The sequence below is a fragment of the Toxotes jaculatrix genome, chromosome 10 (assembly GCF_017976425.1).
Source record: "Toxotes jaculatrix isolate fToxJac2 chromosome 10, fToxJac2.pri, whole genome shotgun sequence".
Lineage (NCBI taxonomy): Eukaryota > Metazoa > Chordata > Actinopteri > Toxotidae > Toxotes > Toxotes jaculatrix.
This window is the reverse complement of record NC_054403.1, coordinates 27,944,874-27,970,986: the sequence shown is the minus strand read 5'-3', so window position 1 is coordinate 27,970,986 and position 26,113 is coordinate 27,944,874. Positions and strand designations below refer to the sequence as shown.

At 37.5% G+C, this 26,113-nt stretch overlaps 1 protein-coding gene across 1 annotated transcript in view; it reads left to right on the top strand.

Annotated features, from left to right (window-relative positions):
- The first annotated feature begins 2,905 nt into the window (after positions 1-2,905).
- emx3 (empty spiracles homeobox 3) overlaps positions 2,906-26,113 on the top strand; it is a 41,114-nt gene continuing 17,906 nt past the window's right edge. Inside the window, exons 1-2 of the mRNA XM_041048294.1 lie at positions 2,906-3,424; positions 13,232-13,416. Coding sequence (XP_040904228.1) covers positions 3,031-3,424; positions 13,232-13,416 — 579 coding nt within the window. The 5' untranslated portion in view covers positions 2,906-3,030. The remainder of the gene's footprint in view (positions 3,425-13,231; positions 13,417-26,113) is intronic.

Sequence of the window (26,113 nt, the reverse complement as noted above, 5' to 3'; positions counted from 1 at the left end):
CTTCAGACAGAGTCTTCTTTATTTATACACGTCCCGTCCCACTGAGGTTGGACAACACGATCAGTGCTGAAGCTGCAGACGTGTCCAACCGTCCTGCAGCTTCTCCTCACACAGTTAAACCTGATCTTTCTGAAAAACAACATCAGAACTCAGAGTTGAGGTTGGACAACTGTATCATCACCGCGGCTGTTTGGCCACGCCCCCCCCCCCCCCCCTTTACATTTTTAAGTGTCCTTTTCACGTGGAACATAAAAAGAAGAGATTAGAAGGAGAGAAAAGAAATTTGCAGTTATTTCCTGTTAATATCTTTCCCTTGTTGGGCTCTAATGAGAGGAGTCGCCCCTTCATTTTCAAGAGGGCTTAGCAGCAGTTAGCTGGCTCCAGGCTGCAGGGACAATAATCACATTTTAACTCAGCCTCACACCCCGAGCCCTCACAATAACTCACACCACTTAATTCCTCTTTTCAGAGCCAGCGATAAAACGCCAGAGGCAAAATTAATAGATGCTAATGGCCGCCTTCAATCAAAGCCGAGCAGGATCCAAATCTGCCAGTAAGGCCTATTAATTAACATGTGGAGGGGGCGGCGGGAGCAGGGGGGCGGAGGCCGACATACTGAGGCAGGATGGGGAGGAAAAAGGGGCTCTGCGGTTCACACGGGCCTCCGCAGGGCAGCCCATTGAAGGCGGAGGCAGGGGGCCTTTGTGGAGCTTCCCTGGCCACAATTAGAGGCTCCTGAATGGGCTGGCATTTGTCCTCCAGGTCCCAAAGCTGCACAGGAAGGGCCTAGTCCAGGCCGCATAGGTCGATTCTGACGCCCAAATGGTGCCTGATGAACGGAGGACCGAGTCTGAGAGGTGACACGGACACGAGTCACAAAAACAGGACGAAGAAAAAAGGTTTCTGAAAATCTCAGAAATGTTTTTCTCATTTTGTAAAAGATGAACGAGAGTCGCTGAATTCATCTGTCTTCACGTCCGCGCTCCATAACAGCTTTATGTCAATCAGGGACAGATTATGAGACAAGCCCCCCAGTACTGACATGTGACAGGCCTCCCCCAGACCGAGAGACCACGTCACCCGAGTCTGTCTGTGACTTACTGAGGTTTACTGAGACAGAAGGACAAACACAAACTGACAAAAACAGAAAATCCTCACACCGGAGAAACTGACACCAGAGGATTGTTGACATTTGACTTCAGTGATGAATTGTTTAGTAAAATGTTGTTTGTTGTTTTTGGAGATCAGACCTGCTGTGATTCATCTGCTGCTCCATTTTCTGTTTGTCAGTTTAAACATGAATTAATGATGAGAACATTATTATTGGCTTCAGTCAGACAAAGCAGTGTGCTTTAACTGTGTGTGTGTGTGTGTGTGTGTGTGTGTGTGTGTGTGTGTGTGTGTGTGTGTGTGTGTGTGTGTGTGTGTGTGTCGCACTGAGTGACAGGTCAGTTGACCCTGTGGTCAAAGGTCAGAGGAAACCTCTCTCTTTCACCTGGTTCCCTCCTTCATTACCTGACAGCCAATAAATAAATAATCAATAATCATCCATCTTCAGAATCAAACTGAAGATAGTTTCAGAACTGATTCTGTTAAAGGAGAAATATTTGATGTTTTTATAATAAAAACGTGAAAACAGCTGAATCTGGAACCACCACCACAAATTCCAGGGTATTCCAGGGTATTCCAGGGTAGGTGGAGCTCGCTGTCTGCACCCTCAGGTTCTTTTCCTCTTAAAGATTAATGTAAAAAAACAAATAAAAATGTGTGTAATGCTTCCGTGTGCTGTTTCCCAGGACACACACTCAGAAACCAGTCACAGCTGAAACCATTAAACCACTGACAGGAAATGAACTGGCCACAGTTTCAGTCATTTGAATTGTTTAAGTCGTTTTTAACAAAAATCCCAGAACTTTCTCTGTGAGGCCTGAGCTGCTTCCTGCTCTGATCAGCTGATCGGCCTCATCATCATCATCATCATCATCATCATCATCACTGACTGATTAAATCAAAGTATTTCAGGATTAAATCTAACTTTTTGTGAGTTGCAGGTGTGTTTGGCTTCCTGCAGCACAGTGGAGGTGGCTCTGGCACAGGGACCCTGAGCTTCCTGAGCTCACGTGATGTTTACGTTTTTCATAAAGTTTATGAAAACTAACACACATCAGTTATTATGTGCTGGGAGCACTGGGCTGAATGGGAGCACTGGGCTGAATGGGAGCCTGGGGGTACTTACACATTGCTGCATGGGGCAGCAGGTAGGTTTGTATACGTCTGTTTATGAGGTGGAAAACTCACCTGTTCCTCACAAACACCTGTTGAAGACGCTGCGTCTCATATTAATGAACCAGAGTAAATGAATCACCGGCCCTTAGTTTCTCTGTTAACACACACACACACACACGCACGCGCGCACCGTCATCCGCATCCTCTTCATCACTGTGTGACACGCCACCCCCCTCCCCCTCGCTTCCCCACCTTCATTCACTCCATCAACAAAATGGCTGTCTGCGCAGCCGCCTGTGCGCATGCTCGGCGCACCTCTGGCAGGGAGGGCAGGGCAGGTATCTGAGTGCAGCCTGGTGACTGACAGACACTCCCGGCTCGGCTCACACTCCAGCATGCAGCGGCAGGAGGCGCGAGGAGACACCGACTGATCAGAACCCTGCAGCCCCGCCGCTCTCTGCTCACACCCGGCCGCTGCTCCCAGGATCTGCGCCGCGCTCCGACCGGAGACTTTGAGAGGAGTTCGTTTGCTTTTGAACCTGCGAGAGACGGCCTCAGCGGAACGGAGAGCGGGCAGAGACACCGCCCCGGACACAGGTGAGAGGGAACTTCACCGCTTCCAGGTGCAAAAACTCAGGATTTGCCCACGGCTTTTACGCACAGGCGGACTCTCGGGGAGAGTTATGGGTCTGAGGGGGAAGCTGGGAATCTGAGCCCCCCGAGTCCGAGGCACTGGACTAACTGGACGCCGACTTGTTAATATCTTCTCCGTATTCGTGATCTGCTCCGCTCCAGGTGCTTACAATGTTCCAGCACAGCAATAACAAGAAATGCTTCACCATAGAGTCTCTGGTCGGGAAGGACGCGAACAGCCACAGCAGCGGCGGCGGCTCCGGGGATGAGCCCATCCGGCCCACGGCGCTCAGGTTCCCGGAGTCCCTGCACCCAGCCGCCGCCGCCGCCGCAGCCGCCGGGGTCTTCGGCTCCTGCTTCCAGGGAAGCAGCGGGAGGACTTTGTACTCTGCCGGGCCGGACATGGTTCTTCAGGAGCCCGGGACACACACGCAGAGCCCCGGCGGGCTGCCGCTGCACCCGCTGCAGATCCCCCCGCAGAGCTTCTTCAGCCCGCAGCACCGGGACGCGCTCAGCTTCTACCCCTGGGTGCTGCGGAGCCGGTACCTGGGACACCGCTTCCAAGGTGAGCCGAGGGGAGGGAGGGTGCGCGCGCTTCAGAGGGCCCGCGGATGTGGTGCTCCAGGTTTCTGTGAATCTGAGCAGCTTTGATTTTACTGTTCTCACACTTTCCATCTCATCAGCACGTGTGTGTGTGCGCGTGTGTGTGTGTGCGTGTGTGTGCGTGTGTGTGTGTTTCAGAAAATTCAGACCTGGGATCAGAATCTGGATCATATTATATCGGAAATATCAGTTTTATTTTCTCTGTTTTTAAATTAGTATTTTCATATAATGAAAAATATTTTTATTCCGTAAAAATAAAAATAATGTATCTGATAATTTTATTATTAAAATGACGTAATAATAATAATGATTATAATAATAACGGTTATAATCATTATTATAATAATAAGAAACTCGGTGAAATGCTGAGATCAGACCGTCCTGAGATCAGTGCTGAGCGGGCAGCAGCAGAGTCTGATAGACACTGTGTCAGAGTTCTGATGATGATGAATTGTGTTATTGATATTTTATTGGTGTATTATTGGTTTTTTTATTGGAGCCTCGGAGATTGTGTTTTGCTGCTGTTCCTTCTCTTTCAAGCAGCTGATGAAACATTTATTCAGCCGAATATTAACCTGTTAATATGAACACATGAAGGTGATTTTCATCCTTCCTCTGTTTTTTTATTTTTATTATCAGAACATTTTACTGATTCTCATTTAATCTTTTTTCTTAAACGTATATAAAAAATGTATATTACGTATGTATATTTTCTATGTGCAGCTCTGGTCATTAACACAGATTTATTCAGAACTGTACGTTCATGTGTTCATTAGTTAATGTGTTCATGTTCACATTGAGGCTGCAGCGTGAGCCTGTAACTATCTCCTGTAATTATTTAATATGAAGCCACGCGTTAGTTCAGTGAGCTGATCTGTTTGAGGCCTCTCCGGCTTCCGTCAGTATTGATTATTGGTATCAGTAACGGTGTGTGGTTCTGATCAGGCAGCTCCGTTTAAACAGCTTCAGTCACATGAGGAGCAGTTTGGTCTGAACGGATCGTTTCTCTGTTGTGTGCTGTTGTGTGCAGTTGTGTACAGTTGTGTGCAGTTGTGTGCTGCAGTGTGTGTCTCTGGTATAAAATAGTTTTTAATTCTCCAATAGAAACACACTCAGAAGTTTTTGGGGCCGTGTCTGAACTTTTCTTATGGCGGGAGTTTTACTGATTATTGGTGACATCATGATTATTCTCGGCGGTTCAGTAACAGACACACTCCTGATTTTTTAATTCGCGGCCTTTTTGAAATTATGTGGAAAAAAAATCTTTGTTCTTCAAAAAGCGAAAATTTTCTTTCTCAACATTTTTCTCCTTTTAAAGTTTTTTTTTGTGTGTGTGTGAGTTTTGTAAAAGCAGGTGAACCGGTCACATCTGGAAAATAAAAAATCAGAGAGAAGAAATCATCCGGAAATCACGGAGATGAGCTGACGGATCATCTCTGCTGCTCTTTAATTTATTATAAATGTATAAAAATAGATTATTGATGATCGAACCTTTACAGTGAAATTCATCTGTAAAGAGTAAAATTAGAAAACAAGTAGAAAATAACGAAAATAAAATCAAATGAGCTGAAATCTGTCACAGAGAAAATCTACATTTTACTTTTCTGCACACAAAATTATTTTTTAAAAAAAGAAAGGAAAATAATTTATTTAGAGTTTGTCGCCGTTTATGAGGGAATTCTTCTCTGTCTGATAAAATATAATTAAAAATAATAATATCATCAGAACTGGATGGAATAATACTGATCATCATCAGTTTTAAAAAAGAACAAAATATTAATTACATCTCAAATAATAATGATATCTAAATGTTTGTATCAGTAAAATATAACAAAATACATGAAGTGAAAAGAAAAGAAAAGAAAAGAAAAGAATTGTGTTTATTAGTTAAAAAAGAAAAAAGTTTGGGGAAATTTAAAATAATTTCACATTTAAACAAAACAAACTGAACAGAGTCTGACAGGAAAAGTTCACATCAGCAAACTTTATTTTTCTGTGCCTTCATTTTTTTTCCTGACTTCAGATTTAAACAGAATCTGATCATCGACCTGTGTGTGTGTGTGTGTGTGCGTGTGTGTGTGTGTGTGTGTGTGTGTGCGTGCGTGTGTGTGTCTCTTTAATGTCCACATCACCAGAGTCAGTGAACTTTTTTTTAAACATCATGTTGGAATGCTCAGTGCGCGTGTGTGTGTAACACTGTGTGTGTGTGTGTGTGTGTGTGTGTGTGTGTAGCACTGTGCTTCATTGTGAGTCATTTTGTTCGTTGTAGCTTCATGATTTTGACACTGAGGGACTCGTTGGATCCAGACTCGTTGGATCCAGACTCGTTGGATCCAGACTCAGTGGATCCAGACCGTCCTTCGTCAGGACCCGCAGTGTGAGGGTGTGTGTCTGTGAGCGGAGTTCAGCTGCTCGGCCTCAGGGTTTCACGCAGAGCTGCAGCCATTTGTTGATCAATCGTCAGAGACTGAAACTGTTTGATGATCGATTCGTCGTTCAGTCGTTTTCCAGCAAAACGTGACAGAAGTTTAAAACATTTCTGTTTCGTTTCATTACAAATTCAAACTCTCTGAGTTCTGAACATTTGAACATTGATTATTTAACACGATCATTGGAGAAAATGATCGTCAGATAAAGCGACGAACCGAAGTTTAAATCCAGTTTCTCTGTCTGTGATCGTTCGTGACCTTTGACCTCAGGCTGTAACGTGGTGTCTTTGCCTGTAAGTCATCATCACAGTTTAACGGCTTCACTTTGTGAGTCAGTGAGCGAGTTTCAGTGTGAACACATGAACCGGTGGTGTTTCTGTCAGTCAGTCACGAGCAAACGGATCGATCCCTTCACCCCTTCACGTGCGTCGAGTTCGGTTTTGAAATGATATAAATCTGCAGATTATTTGATCAGTGAATTCACCTGATGACTGTAATAATCCTGACCTGTCGATTTGAATTAAAAACAAACGTCACACGAACTTTTAATCCCAGATTGTGTCTGAAATGAAATCTGTAAAAATCCGTTTTATTTTTTAATTTCATGTATTTGTCTTTATTTTTTAGTTTTAAAGGGATTTTTCTCATAAATCAACATTTGATCATTTACCCTGTAAAACAGAGTGAAATCCGTTTATCTTCGGATTTTAATAGTAGAATAATTAATAATAACTGATAAAAATCGAAGTCATTGTCCAGTGAAAACCATAAATCTCCAACTGTGGTGATTTAAATATTTTTAAATTTAATCTGAAGAATTAAATTCTTAAAATCTCAAACTGGATTTTGAAGTCGACAGTTTGGAAACTCACAGTTTTCATTTAAAATAAACTGATATTATTAATAACATTCAGTTTGTATCTGTCTGATGATTAATACCTGCTTCATCAGGTCACTGCACTGTATCAACACCTGGTTTGTCGACAGGTACAATGACTTTACTCTCTGGTTGTGTAGTTTTGCAAACCGTGGCTCTGGACCCAGACAGGGTCGCAGGGCTCGGTCTGAGGGTCCCATCAGGATCAGCACGGAGCTAAAAGCTGCAGGTCGTCCCCACAGGTGATCTGCAGAGGCCGGCCAGGTCATCAGTGTTTAAACACACACACACACACACACACACACACACACACACACACACACACACACACACACACACACACACTCAGCTCTTCAGATTAGAGGCTTTCGTGGTTCTCAGCGTCTCATCTCGTCTCTAACAGCTGTGAAAACACTGAAGAGGGAAAGAAACTGACTGAAGACGTGAAACTGAGCTTTGTTTCATTTTTATAAAGATCAGTCGTTTTCCTCAAACAGCTGCTCACTGAGTTAAACAAACAAACAAACAAACAGGAAACAGGGGACTTTATTTGGGACTATTTTCAGCAGCGAATTAATCCACATTGATTCTGTAGTGTGTGTTCATGCTGATGAAGGATGTGTGTGTGTGTGATGTGTTTTAATAGTTTGTGGAAACAGCAGAGCTCTGCGGCTCAGAGGGATCAGATGAATCCAGCTTTAATCCGACGTTTGTTTCCTCTGTGATGAATCCAAGCAGCAACAGTGTAAACAGAGTTAAACACAGCAGAGTTACCTGAAGCTGTTCCAGTGCTCAGGTGATCCATGAACTCCCTCCTCCTCCCACAGCCTGCTGCTCCTCCTCTCCTCCCTCCTCTCCTCCCTCCTCTCCTCCCTCTCTGCTCCTCCTCTCACACAGACTCATTTTTATTCATTAGCTGGAAGCAGCAGACGGCCTCACGTCTCCTGTCTCCTGTCTTCTGTCTCCTGTCTCTGAGTGTTTCAGGCTCAGGTGTGAAGAGGATTCAGGTGACAGAAAAGGTCTCAGGAGCTTTTCAAAGCTAAAGTTGATCAAGTCGTACCTGAGGTCAGCCACGTCTCAGGAACGGGTCTCTGGCTTTGCTGTCATCAGTATCAATCATTCGATAGAGGAGCAGATTTCATCTGATGACGTTACTGATGATTTTGCATCAGGAAGGAAAAGTCAGGTTTTAGTTTTAGTGTTTGTTTGCTGCTCTTAGTGCAATAGTGTTAGAATTAGATTTCCTTTAGTGTGTTTTCATTTGTGTGATGAAGGATTTGTGCTATTCAGAATATTTATTCTATATTTTATTTGTATATTATTCTTTTACTTTTTATTATTTTAAAATAATAAAATTATATTGTTTTTATTTTATATTATTGTTATTCTCTGCTGTTGTTGTGTGATTGTGTATATTTTTGCCACTTTGTATATAGAGTATATTTATTTAATTTCTGATAACTTTAATTTCTAAATTGTTTTAGCAATGTTGGAGTTGGAGATTGTTATAATATAAATATATAAATATAGGGAGGGGGGGCCCGGAGGGGGTCTCGCCCAGGGAGTAATTCAATGTAGAACTGCCACTGGGTCCAGGGGCAGCTGGGAGTCCCTGAGGGGACTCAGGGGAGTCCTTACCAACTTACCAAGTTCTGATTTTTATTTTTTAATCACTTTAAACTTAAATCAGATTTGATAAAAGCTGATGTCCAGAATTTGTCCCAGGTGGAGGAGAAGTCCTGAAAGGTTCCATCTGAACATTTACTGGACCGAAGTGTCGCTTTGGTTTTTGTGATGTGAGCTGAACGTTTTTCTCAGACAGTGAACGGCAGCAGCTCTGTGTGTGTGTCCCTCTGTCCTGAAGGAGACACGTCTCCTCGAAACGATGCTGATTTTCAACTAAACAACAAATCAGCTTTGTAGGAAACATAAATGTTTTCGTTAGTTTCAGGATGAAACGTTGATCGTTTTGTGTTTTTAGTCTCAAACACGTTGATCCTGAACGTTTCAGTAAAATGTTTTTTTCAGCTCAGTGAACATCTGGAGAAAATTCACCCATTCACATTCACACACCGATTCAGTTCTGGACGTGAACCTGATCTCAGCTGCTCCACTCGTCCCCAGAAACGTGTCCTCTGAACATGATCCGGGTCACGGGTTCGATCAGGTCTGACTCCACAGCGTGTTCACATGTTTCACAGAGACACGTCCAGGAGAGAGACGTTCGCTGCTGTTTTAAATATTTACCTGCTTCCTGGCTATGATGCTGCTCCTGTAAATAACTGTTGGAGGTGTTGACCTTTGACCCTTGTTTGAGTGAAAGTTGGTTGTTGGCCTCTTGTTGTTTCTGAAGTGAAGGTGTGTAACGTCCATGAAAGCGCTGCATGCAGCTGTTGGTGTTTTCTCGTTGGATCACGTGATGATGAGATGAAGATACACGGAGCTGGAGTCGGTTCATGAGACTGGAATTATGTTGCTGTGTTGTGTTGTGTTGCTGTGATTGTGTTGCTGTGATTGTTGGAGGCTGTTTGTGCGACGTCTTTCCTTGGACTTCGTGTGTGATCACGCTGCTCAGAGCTTCTCTTCGGCTGCAGGTTTGAGCTGAAAGCATCAAACACATCTGGTCACTGTGCAGCTGTTTCACGTCCCAGGCCGCACCCTGTGGCGGGAGGACGAGGCCCCCTCCCTCACTCGTCTGTGTGAGGAGGAGGCTCAGCGTGTCCAACAGGTCGCCACAGTCTGCTCCACATCTGCTGCTTTTAGGACATGAAGCCGTCAAAGTTTGTTTGTTTGTTTGTTTATTTATCTGTCCATCGTCCTTCATCCTCCTCTCAGCTCACACACTGTCGTCTCAGACTCTGAGGCCGTTTCTGATGAAACATCACACAAGTGACACATGACTCACAAAAAACAAAGAGACGGACTCAGAGTTGTGTTGTTTTTCTTCATGTAACGACTGTTACCAGCTCCGTCTCAACAAATACACACACACATAGACACAGACAGACACACAGACACACACACACACACAGACAGGTCTGGACTTGTCGTCAGTACCCGGGGAGCCTGATGCACCATCTGCCCCAACAAAACTTCTCCTCCTCTTTTCCCACCATTTCCTCACCTTTCTTTTCTCTTCTCCCTCATCCTCTTTCTTCTTCTCCACCTTTTGGTCTCCTCTTCCTCCTCCTCTCCCTCCTCCTCTCCCTCTGACAGTGAAAATATTCTCAGGTTTTCTCTCAGACTTTTATTTTGTTAATGTCACACAGCTTTTTTATCCCTTCTTTCTTCTTACTCTTTTTTTTCTTCTCCCTCCATCTCCTGTGCTTCCTTCTCAAATGACACCTCCTGCTTTCCTCCTTTTATCCTCCATCCTTCTTTAACTCCTCTGCTTTTGTACTTTCATTATTTTCTTTTGCTGCGTTTGTTCTGGCTTCTCCTCCTCCTCCTCCCCTTTCCTCCTTCTCTCTTTATTTCCCCTCCTCCTTTCTTCTTTGCTCTCGTCCTTCAGCCGTGAGATTATCAGTCCGTCTGCAGACCAGGTTCTTTAAACTCACCTGTCGTAGCATCAGCAGGAAAACGACATGGTCGCTGAGCGTGGAGGTTCATTCAGGAGGAAGATGATGATGATGATGATGATGACAGAAGGCCTCATTAGGCAGCGTGTTATCATTAGCTGCTTCCAGAATGTGACCTGCTGTAGTTAAAGGGTTAAAACCTTCAAAGTAAAGGTCATTACAGCCTGAGAACAGCAGGTTACAGCTGTGGGTCACAGGTAGAGTGAAGCACCTGGTTTAGTCAGAAGGAAACAGTTTATGTCACATGTTCTTCTTCTTCTTTTCTTTCTTCAGACACTGGAGACGCTGCGTTACTTCGCTCTTCACTCGTTTTCAGTGTTAAACATGTTCAAGTGATCAAATGATTTAATAAATAAATGGATGATATTAAAATAACGTGGCAGTGAAATGATTGAAATCTAATGTTACTGATTCACATGAGCACAATGCAGCAGCACTATGATAAATCCCATCCGGTAATATTTCATAATACTGTACTAATGCACAGTAAAGCTGTGGCGATGTCCAGTGGACAACACACAGGACAGAAGACAGCAGACGCACAGTGTGTGTGTGTTCGTGCATTGGTGCACAAACACAAAGAGAGACACAACGTCCACTTTCATTGTGTCTCTCTGACTGTTGAGACACGTCGACACGTTTGTTTAACAAAGCAGCTTCTTTTTTAACCTGCGCCGTTTTACAATGAGCAGAACCACCGGAGAACCTGCTGCGAAGCGTCGGCAGGAACCGGAGAACCTCAGCATGTTGGTTCCTTTGTTATTCAAATGTCTGATGTTGTAGTTGGTTCAGGTGGAGTTTAAACAAACTAACTGATGATGGATTAAAGTGCTGGAGACCAGGTTTTATTTTGATGGAAAGTTCTGGATAAATGTGCAGAGAGAGATGTGAGTCAAAGCAGAGTGTTTGTACATTTCTCCTGGAAAGTTTGTTTGTTTGTTGTTTTTCGGAGCTTTTTCTGCGTCGAGCAGCAGAAACGTCTGACCTCCCTGTAAACTCCACTCTGTTGTTACATTAAAGCTTCGTCTCGCTTTATTTGACATTCAACAGAAATCAACCGTCATATTTGCAAACCGAGACGCCGTCAGTCAGGGCTCGTGACTCCGAATTTGCATATGAATATCTCTTTACAGAATTTAACGCAGGATAAAAGGCGTGAGCACGTGTCGGCTTTCTGCACGCCATCATTGTCCTGCTCGTCTCCTCGAAGCTGCCGATCAACCGACTTTTTTGCGTACGGCGTGTCGGCGGCGGCGCCTCCTTTCAGCCGAGCTGAAGCGGTTAAAGGGAACTCGTGCGTGAATTTGTGTTTATGTAAAATACACAGAAAAATTTACGTGTGATTTCAATAAACAGCCAGAAAAATAAAACAGATGTTGAATGTTGGTTTGGAGTCGAAGCGACGACACAAAGAAACACAACGTCCAGTTTTCCCGACGCCGCGTCGCTCGGATCGGACGGGATTTACTGAACTGATCATCAACATGTCTCATAAACAAATGAGCTTCTGTTTTGTTTGTTGTCTGTGGGAAAGAAAATCAAATCACTTCATCACGGAAGTAAAATGAACTGAACCATTTTCTATCTAAACGTCTTCACACATTTTAGTTGAAGCTTTGACCTGGAAAACGTTTTAGCGTCAGCAGCACATTTATGTTCTCTGTTTTTATACTGAAGTTGTGAACAGTAACTTCAGTTGTTGATGAATGAAGTGGAGTCGAATGTTCATTTGTCTGTTGATCTGAAAGTAAAGCAGAAAGTTTATTTCATTAAATATTGGAATAGAATAGAGTTTTGTTTGATACGTTGCAGCTCATGTATCTGCATATGTTCAACATTCAACAGGTTTTTATTCTGAATAAAAATGAGATAGTTTGTATTAATTACTCTAATGTTTAAATGATCTTATGTCTAATTCCTTATCTGTAATCACATCACATCACTGTGAGAATATTTTATCTCAGAACTTTTCTGTTTCCAGTCAGACTCGGGTTCAGTTGAATCCTAATTCTCTGATGTAAAATAAAAACGACCTCCAACTGTAACAGTGGAGAAAAAAGTCTGACATTTCATTCTGAGCTGTTTTGGAAGAAAAGGTGGGTTTTTAACATTTTGGTTTCTGTTCGTACTCAATAAAACGCTCCAGTCTCCCTGTGTGGGATCAATAAAGTTTTTTATCTCATAATTTTAAACTCTTTAAACTTTAAACTACTACACGCATCAGTATGTGCTAATGTAATGTAATATAAAATAATATAAGATGCAGTGAGTCAAAAACAGGAATAAATCAAAGTGACAACAGTAACAAATGCTCACAGCCGGGCGTCGTCATGGTAACTGTGAGAACTTTATATTTTGATGAATTTTTTTGTTCTTTAAGCAGAAACTGTGATGCTGAGTCACACACACACACACACAGCTCCTGTGTCTGAGTTCACCTTTCAGTCACTGAGTAAATATAAACAGTAAATATTTATTTATTTAATATGTATAGTAAATGTAAATATATATGTGGAAGGACTTTTACAGGACGCAACACTGAGAGCTGATACTGGACTGAAACGACCTGTAAAACCCTCAGATTAAAAGAGACACAATACAACCACAAACCACACAGCCATGTTGTTTGTAGTTGTTCTGTCTTTCATGGTTATTTTGCATTGTGGTGAGGTCGTTTTGCATCAGTTTGCATCTCTTTGTGGTCTTCTAGTGTCTCTTTGTAGCTGTTTTGTGTCTCTTTGTGGTTGTTTTGTTTGTTCGCTGTTTGACTGTTAATATGATTCGTTAAAAAGCCGATCGAATGAGCACAAAGGTGTTCCTCTGTCAGTGTTTGATCAAAAACCTCAAGCAGAGATTTGTTAACCTGTGTGTGTGTGTGTGTTCAGGGGAGGACAGCAGTCCGGAGAACCTGCTGCTCCACGGTCCGTTCTCCAGGAAACCCAAGAGGATCCGGACGGCGTTCTCTCCGTCTCAGCTGCTGCGTCTCGAACGAGCCTTCGAGAAAAATCACTACGTGGTCGGAGCTGAGAGGAAGCAGCTGGCCAGTGGGCTGTGTCTGACCGAGACGCAGGTAGGCATGCTGGGAAACTGAGGGAGAGGAGGAGGGCATGCTGGGAAACTGAGGAGAGCTTTTACAGTAGTTTATTTTTCTTTAATATGAATCTAACAGATTTAATTCAATTCAGTTCAGTTTTCTTTATACAGCATCAAATCATAACAGAAGTCATTAGCACTGTCCATACAGAGCAGGTTCAGACTCTTTATAATATGATCTACAGAGAGAGAGAGAGAACAAACCCACAGGAAAGAGAAGAAGTTGAGTTAGTAATATGTATTAATGGGATATGAATGAGAACAAACAGAGTGAGAGAGGAGCTTGGTGCATGATGGGAAATCCCCCGGCAGTCTGAGCCTATAGCAGCTTAACTAGTAGATGGTTCGATCAAAGCCTGAGCCTGAACTAACTACATGCTTTATCAGAGAGGAAGGTTTTTCGCCTCCTCTTAAACACGGAGAGCAAATCTGCCTCCCAGTGCCTCCGAGACCCAAACTGGTAAATGGTTCCACAGAAGAGGAGCCTGATAACTGAAGGACCTGCCACAGTAGGCCTGCATTCAGAGTTCTAGTAGGGTATTAAGGTACTATGAGTTCCTTGTGATATATACAGTGGTGGAATTTAACAAAGCCTATCTGTACTTTACTGAAGTAAAAATAATTATACATACTTTTGATTTTACTCCGTAACATTTTGCAGCAGTTATCTGTACTTTCTACTCCACTACATTTCTACAATTTATGCTGTTACTCGTTACAGACTGATTGCGTTGAGGCATTGTTAGCCATTGCCAACCAATCAGGTGGCTCTATTCCCTCCAATGATGGCAGAGCGCATGTTTGATAGCAGCACGAGCTGGTGGACTGGCCTGATTCCCGCGAGAAGAAACGACGTGCAACATCAACATGAACCCAGAGCCAACGTGGGCTGAGTGTGAGCCTGAGCCCTCCAGCTCAGAATCAGGCAGCCATCTTTGGCCGTATTTCAGCAGGTTTTGTAAAGTTGCTTGTGAGCAGTGACGTAGGCAGAGGCATAAATATATATCTACGTTCTTTATCAAAATTTGGGGGCGCAGTACGTTAAGAGTGCGGCTTTGGACCGGCCGGAGGGTCGTGGGTTCGATCCCTCAACCAAGCGCAAAAAAAAACGGATATGGTGGTGAAGGAGACGCGCCTCCCCTGCCTCTGCGACCATAGCTGTGGTGCCCCTAAGCAAGGCACCGATCCACCCCAGCTCCCCGGGCACCTCACTGGGCAGCCCCCTGCCCCAGCGTCTCTAGTGCATGTGCATGCTTGTGTGTGTTGTGTTCACTTGGTGTGTAGTGATGTGTCGGTCACAATGAAACGGCTCTTAGAGCCGGCTCTTTGAAGTGAACGACGGGAGCGGGCTCCTGATTGGGAGCCGTTTTTTTTTTTTTTTCATTTTCTCTTTTTTCTTCAAGCCGCACGTAATTGATCAGTATGTGTTTGCGACCTGTGTTTGCGCTGAGTAGAGGGGGGAGGGGCGGTAGTTACACTCGCAGCAGCAGTAGCACATGAATAGGAGAGCAGGAGGGGCAGAGAGATAGAGAGCCAGGGGCTACAAGAAAAGAAAATATTGATGCATTAGAAAGGTATAGTTAAGACAATGAGTGACACCAGGAAAAGAAGCAAAATCTGGAACCATTTCAATTATATTGATAATACAAAGGCAGTGTGAAAAGTCTGCAAGAAAAGAATTTCATTTTGAGCCGGCTCCACAAACAACCTGCACAGGCACCTGAGAATTGATTGTTTGTTTAATTTTTTTTAAAAGAAAAAACCTGAAAGTTTAATATTGTTAAAAGTTGAATTGTAAATAATTGTTTTTTGTATTTTTAGAATTTATTTTTTATATGGAGTAAATGAAGGCATATTTATATTATAATAAATAAAAAAATACATTAGTAATTCATTTTGTACATATTTTTACATGATTGTTGATAGTAACTTAAATAGTAAGGCGTCAAAATCGGCCAAAAAAAGTCACATTTTTTTTTCACATCAAAATGTCAAAAAAAACGTCATAGTATAGTAAGGCGTCAAAATGTGCCAAAAAAAGTAAAAAAAATTTTTGACCTCAAAATGTCATAAAAAACGTCATAGTATATTAAGGCGTTTTTTTCGGCCAAAAAAAGTCAATTTTTTTTTTACCTCAAAATGTCATAAAAAACGTCATAGTATAGTAAGGCGTTTTTTTCGGTCAAAAAAAGTCAAAAATTTTTTTGACCTCAAAATGTCAAAAAAAACGTCATTGTATAGTAAGGCATTTTTTTCGGCCAAAAAAAGTCAAAATTTTTTTTGACCTCAAAATGTCATAAAAAACGTCATAGTATAGTAAGGCCTCAAAATTGGCCAAAAAACGTCAAAAAAATTTTTGACCTCAAAATGTCATAAAAAACGTCATAGTATAGTAAGGCGTTTTTTTCGGCCAAAAAAAGTCAAAAATTTTTTTGACCTCAAAATGTCATAAAAAACGTCATAGTATAGTAAGGCATTTTTTCGGCCAAAAAAAGTCAAAATTTTTTTTTACCTCAAAATGTCATAAAAAACGTCATAGTATAGTAAGGCGTTTTTTTCGGCCAAAAAAAGTCAAAAATTTTTTTGACCTCAAAATGTCATAAAAAACGTCATAGTATAGTAAGGCGTCAAAATTGGCCCAAAAAAGTCAAAATTTTTTTTGACCTCAAAATGTCATAAAAAACGTCATAGTATAGTAAGGCGTTTTTTTCGGCCAAAAAAAGTCAAAAATTTTTTTGACCTCAAAATGTCATAAAAAACGTCATAGTATAGTAAGGCGTCAAAATCGGCCAAAAAAAGTCAAAATTTTTTTTGACCTCAAAATGTCATAAAAAACGTCATAGTATAGTAAGGCGTTTTTTTCGGCCAAAAAAAGTCAAAAAATTTTTTGACCTCAAAATGTCATAAAAAACGTCATAGTATAGTAAAGCGTCAAAATCGGCCAAAAAAAGTCAAAATTTTTTTTGACCTCAAAATGTCATAAAAAACATCATAGTATAGTAAGGCGTTTTTTCGGCCAAAAAAAGTCAACATTTTTTTTGACCTCAAAATGTCATAAAAAACGTCATAGTATAGTAAGGCGTTTTTTTCGACCAAAAAAAGTCAAAAATTTTTTTGACCTCAAAATGTCATAAAAAACGTCATAGTATAGTAAGGCGTCAAAATCGGCCAAAAAAAGTCAAAAATTTTTTTGACCTCAAAATGTCATAAAAAACGTCATAGTATAGTAAGGCGTTTTTTTCGACCAAAAAAAGTCAAAAATTTTTTTGACCTCAAAATGTCATAAAAAACGTCATAGTATAGTAAGGCGTCAAAATCGGCCAAAAAAAGTCAAAATTTTTTTTGACCTCAAAATGTCATAAAAAACATCATAGTATAGTAAGGCGTTTTTTCGGCCAAAAAAAGTCAACATTTTTTTTGACCTCAAAATGTCATAAAAAACGTCATAGTATAGTAAGGCGTTTTTTTCGGCCAAAAAAAGTCAACATTTTTTTTGACCTCAAAATGTCATAAAAAACGTCATAGTATAGTAAGGCGTCAAAATTGGCCAAAAAACGTCAAAAAAAATTTTGACCTCAAAATGTCAGAAAAAACGTCATAGTATAGTAAGGCGTTTTTTTCGGCCAAAAAAAGTCAAAATTTTTTTTGACCTCAAAATGTCATAAAAAACGTCATAGTATAGTAAGGCGTTTTTTTCGGCCAAAAAAAGTCAAAGTTTTTTTTGACCTCAAAATGTCATAAAAAAACGTCATAGTATAGTAAGGCGTCAAAATCGGCCAAAAAAAGTCAAAAATTTTTTTGACCTCAAAATGTCATAAAAAACGTCATAGTATAGTAAGGCGTTTTTTTCGGCCAAAAAAGTCAAAAAATTTTTTGACCTCAAAATGTCATAAAAAACGTCATAGTATAGTAAGGCGTTTTTTTCGGCCAAAAAAGTCAAAAAATTTTTTGACCTCAAAATGTCATAAAAAACGTCATAGTATAGTAAGGCGTTTTTTTCGGCCAAAAAAGTCAAAAAATTTTTTGACCTCAAAATGTCAGAAAAAACGTCATAGTATAGTAAGGCGTTTTTTTCGGCCAAAAAAGTCAAAAAATTTTTTGACCTCAAAATGTCATAAAAAACGTCATAGTATAGTAAGGCGTTTTTTTCGGCCAAAAAAAGTCAAAAAATTTTTTGACCTCAAAATGTCATAAAAAACGTCATAGTATAGTAAGGCGTCAAAATCGGGCCAAAAAAGTCAAAATTTTTTTTGACCTCAAAATGTCATAAAAAACGTCATAGTATAGTAAGGCGTTTTTTTCGGCCAAAAAAGTCAAAAATTTTTTTGACCTCAAAATGTCATAAAAAATCTCATAGTATAGTAAGGCGTCAAAATCGGCCAAAAAAACTCAAAAAATTTTTTGACCTCAAAATGTCATAAAAAACGTCATAGTATAGTAAGGTGTTTTTTTCGGTCAAAAAAAGTCAAAAAATTTTTTGACCTCAAAATGTCATAAAAAACGTCATAGTATAGTAAGGCGTCAAAATCGGGCAAAAAAAGTCAAAAAAATTTTTGACCTCAAAATGTCATAAAAAACGTCATAGTATAGTAAGGCGTCAAAATCGGCCAAAAAAAGTCAAAAAATTTTTTGACCTCAAAATGTCATAAAAAACGTCATAGTATAGTAAGGCGTCAAAATCGGGCCAAAAAAGTCAAAATTTTTTTTGACCTCAAAATGTCATAAAACACGTCATAGTATAGTAAGGTGTTTTTTTCGGTCAAAAAAAGTCAAAAAATTTTTTGACCTCAAAATGTCAGAAAAAACGTCATAGTATAGTAAGGCGTCAAAATCGGGCAAAAAAAGTCAAAAAAATTTTTGACCTCAAAATGTCATAAAAAACGTCATAGTATAGTAAGGCGTCAAAATCGGGCAAAAAAAGTCAAAAAAATTTTTGACCTCAAAATGTCATAAAAAACGTCATAGTATAGTAAGGCGTCAAAATCGGGCAAAAAAAGTCAAAAATTTTTTTGACCTCAAAATGTCATAAAAAACGTCATAGTATAGTAAGGCGTTTTTTTCGGCCAAAAAAAGTCAAAATTTTTTTTCACCTCAAAATGTCATAAAAAACGTCTTAGTATAGTAAGGCGTCAAAATTGGCCAAAAAAAGTCAAAAAAAATTTTCACCTCAAAATGTCATAAAAAACGTCATAGTATAGTAAGGCGTTTTTTTTCGGCCAAAAAAAGTTAAAATTTTTTTTGACCTCAAAATGTCATAGAAAACGTCATAGTATAGTAAGGCGTCAAAATCGGCCAAAAAAAGTTAAAATTTTTTTTGACCTCAAAATATCATAAAAAACGTCATAGTATAGTAAGGCGTTTTTTTCGGCCAAAAAAAGTCAAAATTTTTTTTGACCTCAAAATGTCAGAAAAAACGTCATAGTATAGTAAGGCGTTTTTTTCGGCCAAAAAAAGTCACAAATTTTTTTGACCTCAAAATGTCATAAAAAACGTCATAGTATAGTAAGGCGTTTTTTTCGGCCAAAAAAAGTCAAAATTTTTTTTGACCTCAAAATGTCAGAAAAAACGTCATGGTATAGTAAGGCGTTTTTTTCGGCCAAAAAAAGTCAAAAAAATTTTTGACCTCAAAATGTCATAAAAAACGTCATAGTATAGTAAGGCGTCAAAATCGGGCAAAAAAAGTCAAAATTTTTTTTGACCTCAAAATGTCACAAAAAACGTCATAGTATAGTAAGGCGTTTTTTTCGGCCAAAAAAAGTCAAAAATTTTTTTGACCTCAAAATGTCATAAAAAACGTCATAGTATAGTAAGGCGTCAAAATCGGCCAAAAAAAGTTAAAATTTTTTTTGACCTCAAAATATCATAAAAAACGTCATAGTATAGTAAGGCGTTTTTTTCGGCCAAAAAAAGTCAAAATTTTTTTTGACCTCAAAATGTCAGAAAAAACGTCATAGTATAGTAAGGCGTTTTTTTCGGCCAAAAAAAGTCACAAATTTTTTTGACCTCAAAATGTCATAAAAAACGTCATAGTATAGTAAGGCGTTTTTTTCGGCCAAAAAAAGTCAAAAAATTTTTTGACCTCAAAATGTCATAAAAAACGTCATAGTATAGTAAGGCGTCAAAATCGGGCCAAAAAAGTCAAAATTTTTTTTGACCTCAAAATGTCATAAAAAACGTCATAGTATAGTAAGGCGTTTTTTTCGGCCAAAAAAGTCAAAAATTTTTTTGACCTCAAAATGTCATAAAAAATCTCATAGTATAGTAAGGCGTCAAAATCGGCCAAAAAAACTCAAAAAAACTTTTGACCTCAAAATGTCATAAAAAACGTCATAGTATAGTAAGGTGTTTTTTTCGGTCAAAAAAAGTCAAAAAATTTTTTGACCTCAAAATGTCATAAAAAACGTCATAGTATAGTAAGGCGTCAAAATCGGGCAAAAAAAGTCAAAAAAATTTTTGACCTCAAAATGTCATAAAAAACGTCATAGTATAGTAAGGCGTCAAAATCGGCCAAAAAAAGTCAAAAAATTTTTTGACCTCAAAATGTCATAAAAAACGTCATAGTATAGTAAGGCGTCAAAATCGGGCCAAAAAAGTCAAAATTTTTTTTGACCTCAAAATGTCATAAAAAACGTCATAGTATAGTAAGGTGTTTTTTTCGGTCAAAAAAAGTCAAAAAATTTTTTGACCTCAAAATGTCATAAAAAACGTCATAGTATAGTAAGGCGTCAAAATCGGGCAAAAAAAGTCAAAAATTTTTTTGACCTCAAAATGTCATAAAAAACGTCATAGTATAGTAATGCGTTTTTTTCGGCCAAAAAAAGTCAAAATTTTTTTTCACCTCAAAATGTCATAAAAAACGTCTTAGTATAGTAAGGCGTCAAAATTGGCCAAAAAAAGTCAAAAAAAATTTTCACCTCAAAATGTCATAAAAAACGTCATAGTATAGTAAGGCGTTTTTTTCGGCCAAAAAAAGTTAAAATTTTTTTTGACCTCAAAATGTCATAGAAAACGTCATAGTATAGTAAGGCGTCAAAATCGGCCAAAAAAAGTTAAAATTTTTTTTGACCTCAAAATATCATAAAAAACGTCATAGTATAGTAAGGCGTTTTTTTCGGCCAAAAAAAGTCAAAATTTTTTTTGACCTCAAAATGTCAGAAAAAACGTCATAGTATAGTAAGGCGTTTTTTTCGGCCAAAAAAAGTCACAAATTTTTTTGACCTCAAAATGTCATAAAAAACGTCATAGTATAGTAAGGCGTTTTTTTCGGCCAAAAAAAGTCAAAATTTTTTTTGACCTCAAAATGTCAGAAAAAACGTCATAGTATAGTAAGGCGTTTTTTTCGGCCAAAAAAAGTCAAAAATTTTTTTGACCTCAAAATGTCATAAAAAACGTCATAGTATAGTAAGGCGTCAAAATCGGCCAAAAAAAGTTAAAATTTTTTTTGACCTCAAAATATCATAAAAAACGTCATAGTATAGTAAGGCGTTTTTTTCGGCCAAAAAAAGTCAAAATTTTTTTTGACCTCAAAATGTCAGAAAAAACGTCATAGTATAGTAAGGCGTCAAAATCGGCCAAAAAAAGTTAAAATTTTTTTTGACCTCAAAATATCATAAAAAACGTCATAGTATAGTAAGGCGTTTTTTTCGGCCAAAAAAAGTCAAAATTTTTTTTGACCTCAAAATGTCACAAAAAACGTCATAGTATAGTAAGGCGTTTTTTTCGGCCAAAAAAAGTCACAAATTTTTTTGACCTCAAAATGTCATAAAAAACGTCATAGTATAGTAAGGCGTCAAAATCGGGCAAAAAAAGTCAAAATTTTTTTTGACCTCAAAATGTCACAAAAAACGTCATAGTATAGTAAGGCGTCAAAATCGGCCAAAAAAAGTCAAAATTTTTTTTGACCTCAAAATGTCATTAAAAACGTCATAGTATAGTAAGGCGTTTTTTTCGGCCAAAAAAGTCAAAAAATTTTTTGACCTCAAAATGTCATAAAAAATCTCATAGTATAGTAAGGCGTCAAAATCGGCCAAAAAAACTCAAAAAATTTTTTGACCTATAAATGTCTTAAAAAACGTCATAGTATAGTAAGGTGTTTTTTTCGGTCAAAAAAAGTCAAAAAAATTTTTGACCTCAAAATGTCATAAAAAACATCATAGTATAGTAAGGCGTCAAAATCGGGCAAAAAAAGTCAAAAAAATTTTTGACCTCAAAATGTCATAAAAAACGTCATAGTATAGTAAGGCGTCAAAATCGGGCCAAAAAAGTCAAAATTTTTTTTGACCTCAAAATGTCATAAAAAACGTCATAGTATAGTAAGGCGTTTTTTTCGGCCAAAAAAGTCAAAAAATTTTTTGACCTCAAAATGTCATAAAAAATCTCATAGTATAGTAAGGCGTCAAAATCGGCCAAAAAAACTCAAAAAATTTTTTGACCTCAAAATGTCATAAAAAACGTCATAGTATAGTAAGGTGTTTTTTTCGGTCAAAAAAAGTCAAAAAATTTTTTGACCTCAAAATGTCACAAAAAACGTCATAGTATAGTAAGGCGTTTTTTTCGGCCAAAAAAAGTTAAAATTTTTTTTGACCTCAAAATGTCATAGAAAACGTCATAGTATAGTAAGGCGTCAAAATCGGCCAAAAAAAGTTAAAATTTTTTTTGACCTCAAAATATCATAAAAAACGTCATAGTATAGTAAGGCGTTTTTTTCGGCCAAAAAAAGTCAAAAATTTTTTCACCTCAAAATGTCATAAAAAACATCATAGTATAGTAAGGCGTTTTTTCGGCCAAAAAAAGTCAACATTTTTTTTTACCTCAAAATGTCATAAAAAACGTCATAGTATAGTAAGGCGTTTTTTTTGGCCAAAAAAAGTCAAAATTTTTTTTTACCTCAAAATGTCATAAAAAACGTCATAGTATAGTAAGGCGTTTTTTTCGGCCAAAAAAGTCAAAAATTTTTTTGACCTCAAAATGTCATAAAAAATCTCATAGTATAGTAAGGCGTCAAAATCGGGCAAAAAAACTCAAAAAATTTTTTGACCTCAAAATGTCATAAAAAACGTCATAGTATAGTAAGGCGTTTTTTTCGGCCAAAAAAGTCAAAAAATTTTTTGACCTCAAAATGTCATAAAAAACGTCATAGTATAGTAAGGCGTTTTTTTCGGCCAAAAAAAGTCAAAAAATTTTTTGACCTCAAAATGTCATAAAAAACGTCATAGTATAGTAAGGCGTCAAAATCGGGCCAAAAAAGTCAAAATTTTTTTTGACCTCAAAATGTCATAAAAAACGTCATAGTATAGTAAGGCGTTTTTATCGGCCAAAAAAGTCAAAAATTTTTTTGACCTCAAAATGTCATAAAAAATCTCATAGTATAGTAAGGCGTCAAAATCGGCCAAAAAAACTCAAAAAATTTTTTGACCTCAAAATGTCATAAAAAACGTCATAGTATAGTAAGGCGTTTTTTTCGGCCAAAAAAAGTCAAAAAATTTTTTGACCTCAAAATGTCATAAAAAACGTCATAGTATAGTAAGGCGTCAAAATCGGCCAAAAAAAGTCAAAAATTTTTTTGACCTCAAAATGTCATAAAAAACGTCATAGTATAGTAAGGCGTCAAAATCGGGCCAAAAAAGTCAAAATTTTTTTTGACCTCAAAATGTCATAAAAAACGTCATAGTATAGTAAGGCGTTTTTTTCGGCCAAAAAAGTCAAAAAAATTTTTGACCTCAAAATGTCATAAAAAACGTCATAGTATAGTAAGGCGTCAAAATCGGGCAAAAAAAGTCAAAAATTTTTTTGACCTCAAAATGTCATAAAAAACGTCATAGTATAGTAAGGAGTTTTTTTCGGCCAAAAAAAGGCAAAATTTTTTTTCACCTCAAAATGTCATAAAAAACGTCTTAGTATAGTAAGGCGTCAAAATTGGCCAAAAAAAGTCAAAAAAAATTTTCACCTCAAAATGTCATAAAAAACGTCATAGTATAGTAAGGCGTTTTTTTCGGCCAAAAAAAGTCAAAATTTTTTTTGACCTCAAAATGTCAGAAAAAACGTCATAGTATAGTAAGGCGTTTTTTTCGGCCAAAAAAAGTCACAAATTTTTTTGACCTCAAAATGTCATAAAAAACGTCATAGTATAGTAAGGCGTTTTTTTCGGCCAAAAAAAGTCAAAATTTTTTTTGACCTCAAAATGTCAGAAAAAACGTCATAGTATAGTAAGGCGTTTTTTTCGGCCAAAAAAAGTCAAAAATTTTTTTGACCTCAAAATGTCATAAAAAACGTCATAGTATAGTAAGGCGTCAAAATCGGCCAAAAAAAGTTAAAATTTTTTTTGACCTCAAAATATCATAAAAAACGTCATAGTATAGTAAGGCGTTTTTTTCGGCCAAAAAAAGTCAAAATTTTTTTTGACCTCAAAATGTCAGAAAAAACGTCATAGTATAGTAAGGCGTCAAAATCGGCCAAAAAAAGTTAAAATTTTTTTTGACCTCAAAATATCATAAAAAACGTCATAGTATAGTAAGGCGTTTTTTTCGGCCAAAAAAAGTCAAAATTTTTTTTGACCTCAAAATGTCACAAAAAACGTCATAGTATAGTAAGGCGTTTTTTTCGGCCAAAAAAAGTCACAAATTTTTTTGACCTCAAAATGTCATAAAAAACGTCATAGTATAGTAAGGCGTCAAAATCGGGCAAAAAAAGTCAAAATTTTTTTTGACCTCAAAATGTCACAAAAAACGTCATAGTATAGTAAGGCGTCAAAATCGGCCAAAAAAAGTCAAAATTTTTTTTGACCTCAAAATGTCATTAAAAACGTCATAGTATAGTAAGGCGTTTTTTTCGGCCAAAAAAGTCAAAAAATTTTTTGACCTCAAAATGTCATAAAAAATCTCATAGTATAGTAAGGCGTCAAAATCGGCCAAAAAAACTCAAAAAATTTTTTGACCTCAAAATGTCTTAAAAAACGTCATAGTATAGTAAGGTGTTTTTTTCGGTCAAAAAAAGTCAAAAAAATTTTTGACCTCAAAATGTCATAAAAAACATCATAGTATAGTAAGGCGTCAAAATCGGGCAAAAAAAGTCAAAAAAATTTTTGACCTCAAAATGTCACAAAAAACGTCATAGTATAGTAAGGCGTTTTTTTCGGCCAAAAAAGTCAAAAAATTTTTTGACCTCAAAATGTCATAAAAAACGTCATAGTATAGTAAGGCGTTTTTTTCGGCCAAAAAAAGTCAAAAAATTTTTTGACCTCAAAATGTCATAAAAAACGTCATAGTATAGTAAGGCGTCAAAATCGGCCAAAAAAAGTCAAAAAATTTTTTGACCTCAAAATGTCATAAAAAACGTCATAGTATAGTAAGGCGTCAAAATCGGGCAAAAAAAGTCAAAAAAATTTTTGACCTCAAAATGTCATAAAAAACGTCATAGTATAGTAAGGCGTTTTTTTCGGCCAAAAAAAGTCAAAAAATTTTTTGACCTCAAAATGTCATAAAAAACGTCATAGTATAGTAAGGCGTCAAAATCGGCCAAAAAAAGTCAAAAAATTTTTTGACCTCAAAATGTCATAAAAAACGTCATAGTATAGTAAGGCGTCAAAATCGGGCCAAAAAAGTCAAAATTTTTTTTGACCTCAAAATGTCATAAAAAACGTCATAGTATAGTAAGGCGTTTTTTTCAGCCAAAAAAGTCAAAAAATTTTTTGACCTCAAAATGTCATAAAAAATCTCATAGTATAGTAAGGCGTCAAAATCGGCCAAAAAAACTCAAAAAATTTTTTGACCTCAAAATGTCATAAAAAACGTCATAGTATAGTAAGGCGTTTTTTTCGGCCAAAAAAAGTCAAAAAATTTTTTGACCTCAAAATGTCATAAAAAACGTCATAGTATAGTAAGGCGTCAAAATCGGCCAAAAAAAGTCAAAAATTTTTTTGACCTCAAAATGTTATAAAAAACGTCATAGTATAGTAAGGCGTCAAAATCGGGCCAAAAAAGTCAAAATTTTTTTTGACCTCAAAATGTCATAAAAAACGTCATAGTATAGTAAGGCGTTTTTTTCGGCCAAAAAAGTCAAAAATTTTTTTGACCTCAAAATGTCATAAAAAATCTCATAGTATAGTAAGGCGTCAAAATCGGGCAAAAAAAGTCAAAAAAATTTTTGACCTCAAAATGTCATAAAAAACGTCATAGTATAGTAAGGCGTCAAAATCGGGCAAAAAAAGTCAAAAATTTTTTTGACCTCAAAATGTCATAAAAAACGTCATAGTATAGTAAGGCGTTTTTTTCGGCCAAAAAAAGTCAAAATTTTTTTTCACCTCAAAATGTCATAAAAAACGTCTTAGTATAGTAAGGCGTCAAAATTGGCCAAAAAAAGTCAAAAAAAATTTTCACCTCAAAATGTCATAAAAAACGTCATAATATAGTAAGGCGTTTTTTTCGGCCAAAAAAAGTCAAAATTTTTTTTTACCTCAAAATGTCATAAAAAAAGTCATAGTATAGTAAGGCGTTTTTTTTCGGCCAAAAAAGTCAAAAAAATTTTTGACCTCAAAATGTCATAAAAAACGTCATAGTATAGTAAGGCGTTTTTTTCGGCCAAAAAAGTCAAAAAAATTTTTGACCTCAAAATGTCATAAAAAACGTCATAGTATAGTAAGGCGTCAAAATCAGGCCAAAAAAGTCAAAATTTTTTTT